Raw genomic sequence first — 11,468 nt, 5'->3', positions numbered from 1 at the left:
AACAACAGAAATAAACCATTGTTGTAGATATTTTTTACAACAAATATAAACTGTTGTGGTAGATAATATTTGACACATTTTGTTTTTTTACAACAGTTTTAATATATTTTACAACGGATAAAATCGTTGTCTTTTATCACTTTTTACAAAAAAAATTTGTTGTGGTTTATCTAGTTTTTACAACATTTTTAACTGTTGTCTTTAATGTTCATTAATACCAAACAACCAATCTTATTTTACTATAAGCAAACCACCAATACAAAACTAAATATTTACTCCATTAAATCCAAAATAAACATCCATATATAATTCATCTTGTAGCCACATATACAAAAATATACAAAATGAGTTGTTACTCATCAAAATACACATGTTTTCCATTACTCTCCATATACATTAAATCACATGTTTTCCATTTGTTGTTCTCCACATAAGGCGATACTTACTCTCCTCAAATACAGGCGATATTTCTATTCATGTACAAAAAGGACACGGTTTAGAGAAGCAGCATAGAGAGAAAATGATAAAAACATCAAGCAAATAATAAAATAAACTAGAAAGTGCAGTAATCATCATATTATTTCATCTCTGAAAAACTTATCTGTATAAAAAAGCTAAACTCAAGAAAAAATTGCCACAGAACTATAACTTCAGAATCTATTCTTGCATGCACAGACCCCTTTTAATTCACTCTGAATTGTCTACCTATATTTGTTTGGTATAGAAGAACTCTGAATTATTTGATGCAATGGAAAAGAGTATACTACAGCTTTAAGATGATGCTTAATTAAGCAAAGTCTTGATGGAGTTAACAACAGATGTAGCATGAGTTTGCATCTTATGAATACCAAATTCATACGACAAAAGAGTTGTCTAATGATTCAGAGTTCCTCCTCTCAAAAGCTCGGTTCAAGAGCATCCAATTACTATTAGATTGTAAAAACAAGGCAGAAGGATGTCACTTGGTGACATACAATTGAGATGACCAATTTTTGTTTTAATTTAAGTAATATATTCCTTAATTCTAGTTATGTAGCAAATAAATCAAGAATATGTGACTAGTTAGCTTTCTTGGATTCAAGAAACTATGGTGGTCTTCTAGGAAAAGTCTAAGCTGATTGGCTTTAATTAACCCTGAAAATTAAGATAACTTTTAGATTTCAACGAGTAAGTCAATCATTTACTCAATCGACTCCATTTCTTCCTACAATTTGCAACACCTAACGATAAGAAGAGTTGCTATTCATGGTAATGGTAACAATAAGAGAGTTTAAAAGCAACTGGATAAAGTTCAAAACGATGCGCAGAGATACCTGCAAGTGACTTGCAACATTTTCCCTAGTAAGTCCGACCACACTCATCAACTCAAGGATTTTCTTCGGCACAGCTTCTGCAGGGAGAGAAAGCATGCGTAGTAGTGAGACAATAAGTAAATGGAGATTCCAGTGGTAGTATCACATGATATCGCATGTTATCATTAAATCACATGTTTTCCATCTCCACATAAGGGTTGATGATAGTCAAAATCCAATGACAACTATGCACAAAACAGAGTCAATGCATAAATTCAACAGAATTGTTGAAATAAATCTATTAAAAATGAAATTGTAATATTTATTTACCCAACATTGTGAGGTGCCAAAACTAGCTGATTTTTTGTTGCATCACTCAGCCTATGAGTCAAAACACTTGCCTAGCTATTCAAGTATTCAGTCTTTTCATTTTTTTCAAGTTTGGATACATATGGCATTACTGGAAGGGTTTGTGGATCCACAAATCTGAACTTATCCCTAATGAACAGATTAGGGATAAGTTAACTAATAGAATACTAATAAGTTAATTAGTAAAACGTAAGAACAGTGTAATAAATATTAATAAGTAAGAGAATTACTCGATATAAGGATCAACGTCAACATCATTTTCCAAGACATAACGATGTGCTTGATGCAATAGACTATGCACCAGAGCAGTGTAACCGCTGATGAAGTGATACATTGTTTGCGGTAAAGTAAGTTTGCTAACTAGTGGAAGCACGCCAAAAGCATCACATGCCAAGAGGATGACATTCTTAGGGTGCGGACCAACACACGGTATCTTCGCATTAGGAATATACTCAATTGGATATGAAGCTCGAGTGTTCTCTACAACATCAACAATTCCATTGAACCAGATTCCCTTTCACACAATACCAATTCACTCAAGAAGTTTGTTTCATCTTGTTAATCACCTGTAATAGAGTTATCAGAGTAGTCTACTTCCCTAGTGTGTTCATCGAAAACGATGTTTTCCAACACTGCAAGAAATTTGCAAACATTAGGGCAAAAAAATATGAATGGTTCCAGTTCAAAGTGCATGTTGAGTTTGATAGGGCACTTGCTGATTCCCAATTTGATGGCATTCCAAATGTCAGGTTCCTTCTCCTTTGTTAGGCCGATACATTTTGCATAGCAACCTCCTTCAATGTTTGAAATACCATTTTCACTCCAGCAATGCTCATCATCGCCAATAAGAAGCTTGTTGTGGTCTGTAGACAGAGTAGTTTTCCTTGTGCCTAAAACAACAAAGCAAAAGTCATAAGAACAAAGAAGGCATATGGCGAAAACACTGCAGTGTAACATAATTAAACACATTTACACATGGAATGCTTCTAGTTAAGTTGCAAAGGGCAATATAGTAACCATGCAATGGGTAAGTGATGCGCCAGAATCTCGTCCGACCAACACTTACCTGATAGTCCAAAGAAGAGGGCAACATCACCATCTTTGCCCATATTGTTGCTAGAGTGCAGGGAGAGAATGTTTCTTTTAGGCATTAGATAGTGCATCACACCGAACAAACCCTTCTTCATCTCCCCAGCATACTGTGTGCCAAGGATGACCATTTCTTTCCTATTAAGATTAAGATCAATGCTGGTGGAGGTAGTCATGTAGTGTGTGTATCGATTACATGGAAACTGGCCAACATTGTAAATTGTGAAGTCCGGAGTACTGAAATCCTCCAGTTCTTCAGGCGTAGTACGGATGCACCTGCGATCCTTCCAATTATTTCATGCAAAAGAGAGTTTTTCTTCTTCTAGTTTACATGTTTTGGATATCTGAATCCTCTAGATATGCAGAATTATGCCAAGTGCAGAAGTTGATCTACGAATTGTATTTACATATGAAATTTAACAGTCATTTGGGTTCATAGAAGCCAATACTCTTGCATGGATGATTAGATATTTCAACTTATTTGGGTATCTTTTTTCCCTAGACCAGAAAATTAAGGAAACTTTATTTACATCTAAAATTCTAGCGTTTCCAACCTACTTGATTATAAATTGTTAATGAAGCCTAAATAACTAAATAAAAGCTTTTTGAACAGCATAAAAAAAGAACTCTTCACAAACAGTAGACTTATACAAGCATTTGATACAATTAGAGAATTTATAGTGTAAAACAATTGTAATAAACAAAAGAGTATAAAGTCGGAATTCAACATATCTAAATTAAATATCTAAAATAGAATGATCTTACCAAGTAAATCTTTCTCTAGAAGCTTCCACTCAAGCTGAATCCTTTTTGCCCAAATTTTTGAAGGTTGTCAATAAAAAGAGATTAGGAAATTATCATCATTCGTTGCCACATCCCTGCCCTACTGCCAGGTTATACTTCTGTATCAATCTCATCTCCATTATTTATGCAATCGATCATATAACACCGACCGTGGTGGGTAGATTCAGATAACCATATCAATGGAAATTATCATCCCTAAGAGTGATGGCACTTACCTTAATTTCCCAATAAGACGGAACACCATCGAGATGCTCTGGGATGCTGAAATAGTGATCCGAGTGTTCTTTAACAGTATCAAATTTCTTAAATGATTTATACTTCACATCGATCTCATCTTCAACAATGATCTTCTTGTTCTTTTTTGGCTCTTCGGCAGCAGGAGGATTCTTCAACCGAGGTTCAGGTGCTTCAAGGATTCTTGTTCTCAAGAATTGTTTCCTTTTAGGTTTAGAAAAATCGATCCGCCGGTGGCCCACCTGTATCCGGCAAGGAATCTGGATGTTTCCCCATTTTTTTATTATTGAGAAAGAGATATTTGTTTGGAGATTAAATATTGACCTGATGGATTGGAGCTGGAGCTTCTGGCGCTCCTCCTCTGAGATGGTGGCGAAGGCAGTGGCTGGCACCGACCTCTTCTTCTGCAGGGAGTGCAGTTCGTCGATGGTCTTCGCCTTCACCGGCGGCACACTGTCGTCGTGGCAGATCCCATTCTCCGGTTTCTCCCTCTCGTGCGTCTGGATCTTCAGCAACCCATTAGAGAACGCCGCCGCTCACCAGGAAATGAGAAGGAGCACAACGTCGTATGAGGAGAGGGAAAGATAAATGGCTTAGGTTTGGGAACGCGAAAACACGACGCCGAAAAGAAAACATCAAGGGAAAGGAAAACAGCGAAGGGGGAAAATGATCAAATTCAATTACAACGGTTTTTTCAAAACTGTTGTCGTAGCCGCTAAAAACGCGGATAAAGACAACGGTTTATAAAACCGTTGTAAAAAGTGTTGTCGTTTTAAAAAAAAGTCGCTCAATGACAACAGTTTTACTAAAACCGTTGTCTTTTATATTTAATGGGGAGTTCAAAGACAACGGTTTTGGCAAAAACCGTTGTCTTTGAGCAAATACGCAACACTTTCTCTTAAAACCGTTATCGTAGGGGTGTTGTCGTTTGCAGTTTTTGTTGTAGTGAAGTGGTATCAGAGCAAGTATCACTCGGATTTGGCGCAACCACCAATCAAACAAGGGGATGATCTATTTTTTATATTTTTTTCTTGCTTTCGGATTTCAGTTTTTCGTTTAATTCCAAACTGGTATTATTACCCTTTTGGAAATCTCCTTCCATCGTAATTAAATCTAAATTGGTGCAACACCAATTTAGTTATTTTTATTTAATTCTTCCCGCACTACTAATCCAAGACCAAGTCTTGGAACCTCTCTATTTGTTTTTTTACAGATTAAAATGTCGCAGTTCGAGGGCTTCAACACAGTGCAACCTCCCCTTTTCAATGGGGGCGATTTCCCGTACTGGAAGAAGCGGATGGAGGTTTATCTCAAGACAGATTTTGACCAGTGGCTAAGCGTCACAAAAGCTTACAAACCACTAGTTGACAACTCCGGGAATCTACTGGATCCTGAATAATGGACATCAGACATAAAGAAGAAGGCATCAACGGAGAACAAGGCTATCAACACTTTACAATGTGGATTAACAAGAGAAGAACTGAACCGGGTCGGACCGCATCAAAACGCTAAAGAGCTATGGGATAAACTGATCGAGCTGGTAACCAGGGATGCTAAGGTAACAAAAAGGAATTTATTATTAAATAAAATATTTAATATAAAAATACAGGAAGGAGAAACAGCAAGTCAGCTGCACGCGAGGATCAAGGATATCCTCAACGGGCTCCACACAATAGGCCACCAGATGGACAATAGAGACCTAATCAGGTATGCGTTAAACGTATTTCTACGTAATAGTTTGTGGGCATCCATAGTGGATGCCTACAAAATTTCTAAGAATTTAACTAAACTTAAATTAGATGAATTGTTTTATGAATTGGAGTTACATGAGCAGACTAACGCTGGAGCCGAGAAAGGTGTTGCCTTATATGCAGGTTCCTCCAAGAAGAACAAGCCTGAACCTGAAGAAGACTCTAACCAGAGCTCTGAAGATGAAGAACACCTGGTGAACCTGGTAAGGAAGATGTTCACTAGGAGGAAGAGAAGCTTCATCAAGAAGGATCTATAGAAGATAAGTTCTCCAGCCGATTCGAGGAACGTAACATGCTTCGGATGTAACAAAAAGGGGCACTACAAGAACGAGTGTCCAAGATTGAAGATCGACAAACCGAAGCAGCCCAAAAAGAAGGCCCTCAAAGCTACGTGGGACAACTCCTCGGACGAATCGGAAGCAGAAAATCAGAAGCACCAGAGCCACCTCGCGTTGATGGCCCGCGAAGCAGAGTCGGAAGACGAATCGGAAGACGGGTCCAAACCTGAATTGAGCCATGAGTCTATACTCGTTTCTGAAGGTTCCGAAGAGGTATTCCTAACCTTAAACCGAAAGTTTTTTAAAATTATTTCTTGCTTCAATAATAAGTTAGTTAAATTAGAAAATGAAAACAAATTTCTCCTCGAGGAAAATCAAATCCTCAAGGAACAAGTTGTAAATAATAAACCAACTCAAGATCTAACACTTGAGGAGGAGAATTAATCATTAAAATTAGAAATTAATAATTTAAAAAATATGTTAGAAAAATTTACTACCAGATCAAAAAATTTAGACTTAATCATAAATAATCAAAAAGCATGTTATAATAAAATCGGACTCGGATATAAGTCGACACTACAAGAAAAAAGCCTAACAACAACGGTTTTTCATCGTTGTCGTAGCCCCTTTCGGACTGTTGTTAAATGCCGTGTTGTTAAAAGGGGTGCCCAAAGACAACAGTTTTTAACCGTTGTCTTTGAAGACAAAGACAACAGTTTTACAACGGTGAAAAACCGTTGTCTTTTCATTCAACGACAACAGTTGTTCACCGTTGTCTTTGAGCGTATGCCTAGGCTCTTCAACAACAGTTTTGAACTGTCTACGACAACGGCTAAAAACCGTTGTCTTTTTTGCCAATGGCATCGGTTTGACAACGGTTAAAAATCGTTGTCTTTTTAGCGAACAATGTTAATTAACATCAGTTTGACAATGATTTTTCACTGTTGTCTTTTAACGCCATTGACAACAGTTTGACATATTTAAACTGATGTCTTTGGGTACAATATACAACATTTTGACAATAAATAAAAAACTTATTAATCTTTTCCAACTCAACGGTTTATAAAAAACATCATCATCCAGTGCAAATTTCATTGATAAAAAACCTACAATCCAAACATAATCAATATTTACAATGCAAATTTCATTAAAGTACCAAACATCATCATCCAAACATCATTAAAGTACCAAACATCAACATTCAAACATCACAAAAGTTTACAAAACTAAATAGTACCCATATGTAACGACCCGCCTTCTAACTACTAGGCTGTAAGGCGAATCGCTACAGTTGCTGCTGTACTGACTATGCGAAAAATTGATCTAATTTGAATTTTGTTCTAATCTAATTGTTGGGAATGCTGAAACTGAATGTTATACATGTACCTAATAATTGTACACATGCTAGGGAAGACAATCTATGCCTCCCGGATGACTTGCTAGCTGTAATTAAGCACTCCAATCGATCCATGGATCGATTGGGCTGTCGGATCGATCCAGCTCGACACTGGCACGGAAGGAGACTCTGGATCGGTCAGCTGACCGATCCAGAAGCTGCATCGCTTCTGTATGCTGCTGGATCGGTCTCCCGACCGATCCAGGAGTACACTGATCGGTCTGTAGACCGATCCAGTGGCTCACTGATCGGTCGGCAGACCGATCAGTGAGTTTCTGAACCCACTGTTCGCCGCTGGATCGGTCGGCCGACCGATCCATAAACGACGCCAACTTTTTGTTCGCGCCTGGATCGGTCAGCTGACCGATCAGTGACACGAACCAACCCTGATCGGTCTGCGGACCGATCAGGAGTTTCTGATTTCGAATCCGAAACTCTGATTTCAGCACTGCTTCGTGCCAAAACCTCATACAACAACTACCTAATGCATAATAAACTATTCTAATAACATGTAGTAACAATTCTAAACTGGTTCATGGCATTTTACTCACTAAAACACATTTTAACAACTTAAAGTGCATGGAAGTATAGATTTCTAAAAGTTCTAATTGTTTAAACTTGCTAAGGTTCAAGAGTGCATAAAACATGAAAACTAGAACTAATAAATTGCAAAGTGCTAAAGTAAATGCTAGATCCCCAGAGGGTCTTTTATTCCAGTTCCTGCCACACACACCATCTTTGCATTGCCCTCCAGCTTCCTCTGCTAGTCCATTTTCCTTTTACCTGTATCTGCAGTATAAGGAAAATAGTATCTATAAGCTAAAAAGCTTAGTAAGAAACCATCTACTTCACTAAATCATGCACACGATGCAAATATGCGTTTAAATCATGCTGTTTGAAAAACATACTGAATATGCAAGCATGACATGGCATGGTATCATACAAAACATGGCATAACATAAGCTGAACATAAAATAAAACTGATCATAACATGTCTAGAACTGTATATGAAGCTATCATATTTAACAACTGAAATAAGCTGAGCTGATACAAAAGTGAGCTAAGCTGAAGCTGAGCTAATACTGAACTCCATTATGTTTTAAAACTGATTTGGAAAACTATTATACATAATAGATAAAAATACTAAACATGCTGCTGTAGGGCCCTCCCTAACTAGACCCGGGATTGCAAGTTCCGAATCTAGTAGGGTTTACTAGGTTAGCTGAACCTAGGGACGACTATGGGAGTCCAACCCAGTGGATATCTAATCCAGTACAGTGCAGCTGCTGAAAGTAAAATACTGAAATGCTAATTAGCTGAATATAGGTTATCTGAACCTAGAACTAAGTTGTCTGCACCTAGAGGTGACTATGGGAGGCCACCCATTGGACATCTAGTCCCATAAAGCTGAAATAAAACTGATATGCTGGTTTAAATGCTTTTATGCATTTAACTATGCTGTTAAAACTGTCTATTGTTGCGCTAACCATTTTATCGAACACCTAGTGTGCTCCAACTCTCCTCTCTAATAGGGGGAACACCTTTAGGCACCCGACGACGTCTAGAACCTCTATCTGAAGAGGAAAAACGCGTCCGGCCCATCCAGAGATACTCAACTATCCCCTAAGTCTGCGAAGAGAATTAAATACACTCTAGATATCGATAAAAACTACATAACACTAAATTATAAGCATGCAATCAAACGAGAGCTACTTATACTGCAGGTGAGGGGTTTCTTACCTCCGGTTCGTAATTTCTTACGATTCTATTCGCTAGAATTCCGGTGGAGTCGACTTCTCGACGATCCGCTCACGTCTTCGCGTTCCTCTCGCGGAGAAGAACCTTTTTCGTGTTGGAGTCGTCGCCGGAAGATGATCCGATGGTCCTTGGGCTTGGGCGCCGAGAGAGGAGGAGGAGGAGGTGTGGGCGGCGGTGAAGTTTTGGAAGAGGAATAGGTCACGGTGAAAATAAAACCAAATAACTCTTCACCCTATTAATCTTCCTATTTAAATTAAGTGATTAATTCAGCCAACCCAACTATAAATATACTTGATTCCCTTTCCTTTCAGCATGGCCCTGCTGGGTTCAACCGGTTACTAACCTAATCCCTAAACCATAGGTCTCGGGTTCAATTCCCGCCTAAGCTATTTTGCGGTTCTAATTATTTTTGTTGCTTCCGCTACTCGCAAAATTTCGGAAAAATATCTAAAAATTCCAGAAAAATCATAGAATATTTCTAAAAATAATTTGAGAATTTTCGGGCATTACACCATAACAATATATCACACATATATATAAAGTCCAAAATATCTTGTTTTGTTGGATCAAGTCTTCTCTACCTGTGCATCTTCTAAACAGCCTGTGCATCTTCTAAACACCATATCGATAACTGCAACCTTTTCTGGTTTCTCCTCCCTCCTAGCTTCTCTTTTCTTCTCCTTTATGGGTACGAGGTCATTATCTTTTCCCTGAGGTAAATAGCATATGATTGCAAGTTAAGTCATTTCCTAGGAGTAAATAGCATAAAGATGATGATGACAAAGATGTTGTACACAATTGAATATGATAACAATACTTCTTTCTAGGCACAAACTAAAATTACTGCATAACTCACTTTCAGTTCAAGTTATCTACAAAATATCATTGATCAGGACCTACAATCCAAACATCATCATCCAAACATCATTAAAGTACCAAACATCAACATCCAAACATCACCAAAGTTTACAAAACTAAATAGTACCCATAACAATATATCACACATATATATGCCAAAGTATATTGTTTTGTTGGATCAAATCTTTTCTACTTGTGCAATTCCTGTGATTAAAGTACCAAAACTGGCTAAGTATATAACACCCTTTTACTTCCTGTGAAAATAAAAATCACATGATTTTAATCCAATTCAACAACAACAAGTCTAACTAGTCTCCAGTATATATTTTTATCACCAACATTAGAGGTTGTAATATGTCAAGAGCTACTGGGCCTTTACAGATAAAGAAAGTGTCGGTGAAATGATACTCTGCAATCAATTAAGTTGCTTTGACATGTTTATACAAAGAGTTAAGTTTGCTTATTACACCAGTATGCGTATCAAGTGTGAAAGGATTTAATTGTGAAACTTGGTGAGCTTATAACTCAAAGTGGCCAAATTTTGATTGACTTAACGTGGCCAACATGGATGGATTATGTTTGATAGCTCAAAAGTCCATGTACTAGCTCACACGGTGTGTGTGTGTGTGTATATATATATATATATATATATATATATATATATAATGCAACCAAAATTGCATCCCAAACTATCATACACTGATAAAAGAAAAAAAAATAGTTCTTGGGAAAAGAAGAACATCTGGGCAAAAGAGATTTGGTCCTTGAATTCTCAAGGGATGATTCGTAATCTTCCCTGTGATGTCAGGCACAAACATAAGAAGACGAAGCATCATGGGCATATTATTCCAAGCATTCAACGGTTCATGAACTTTAATCAACATACACATCATGGAAGGAAAAGGTATAATTGACAAGATAAATTGAAATGGTACAGTGGTGAACACAAACCTCACCGAGAGAATTAAAGAATCTCACAAAGAAAAGGGAAATAAATTTATTTGAATCATGAATCAAGTGTTGCTTCATGAACAAGAAAGTAATGAGATAGATGATGAACCTTTTACAGACATCATATATCACCACAAGAACATATCACTTGAATATTATTATCAGCAAACTCCAATAGATATTTTTACCGCTTTTTTATGCATAGCATGTCCTTGAAGAACCAGACCCTTCTTGTGAATTGTGATAATTAATTGAATCGTCCAGATTGTCATTCAACAACAACAAGTCTAGCTTTAGAGTTTGCAAAGTATATAACAAAAACTGGCTAACAAGGTTTGTTATTTTATTCATTGTGATATACTCTAAATTAAACTTCTCATATAGTATTTTCATATAGTAGATCCTAAAAAATAGAGGTTGGTTTCCTATGTTGAAACATTGCCAATTTGTTTCAATTTAACTGAATATTATCATTGTCAAATGCAATAAGATGAACTCATGTATATACCTATTCATAAATATGATGTAACACCCACTAAGCTTTTAAGATAAATATGAGAATGATGAATTTGCCTTAGAAAAATATTAGTAGAATGTTGAACCAAAAAGAAATAAAAAGAAATAAAAATAGGGAGTGGTCAAGGATTGAACATTGAACCTCTCATGATGTAAATGATAGGATTAATGG

General features: G+C 36.9%; 1 protein-coding gene across 1 annotated transcript; it reads right to left on the bottom strand.

Moving 5' to 3' along the window:
* Window positions 1-1,749: 1,749 nt before the first annotated feature.
* On the bottom strand, window positions 1,750-4,064 carry LOC121999283 (phosphoenolpyruvate carboxykinase (ATP)-like). Its single transcript, XM_042553984.1, has 8 exons — window positions 4,031-4,064; window positions 3,770-3,960; window positions 3,082-3,140; window positions 2,728-3,026; window positions 2,378-2,551; window positions 2,228-2,293; window positions 1,935-2,141; window positions 1,750-1,790 (listed from the first exon to the last, which is right to left on the bottom strand). The coding sequence occupies exons 1-8, from the start codon at window positions 4,062-4,064 to the stop codon at window positions 1,750-1,752; spliced, it is 1,071 nt and encodes a 356-aa protein (XP_042409918.1).
* Between the last annotated feature and the right edge of the window lie 7,404 nt (window positions 4,065-11,468).

The sequence above is a fragment of the Zingiber officinale genome, chromosome 7A (assembly GCF_018446385.1).
Source record: "Zingiber officinale cultivar Zhangliang chromosome 7A, Zo_v1.1, whole genome shotgun sequence".
Lineage (NCBI taxonomy): Eukaryota > Viridiplantae > Streptophyta > Magnoliopsida > Zingiberales > Zingiberaceae > Zingiber > Zingiber officinale.
Note: the sequence above shows the minus strand (reverse complement) of the source record. Positions and strands in the feature narration are given on the sequence as shown.

What these genes read in the sequence shown, in the direction of transcription:
- LOC121999283 (XM_042553984.1), bottom strand. Translation starts at nt 4,064, where the DNA reads ATGGGGAAACATCCAGATTCCTTGCCGGATACAG. An exon ending in GATTCAGATATCCAAAACAT is followed by an intron (nt 3,027 to 3,081) that starts GTAAACTAGAAG and finishes GAAGGATCGCAG; the next exon opens with GTGCATCCGTACTACGCCTG. An exon ending in TGCCATCAAATTGGGAATCA is followed by an intron (nt 2,294 to 2,377) that starts GCAAGTGCCCTA and finishes AATTTCTTGCAG; the next exon opens with TGTTGGAAAACATCGTTTTC.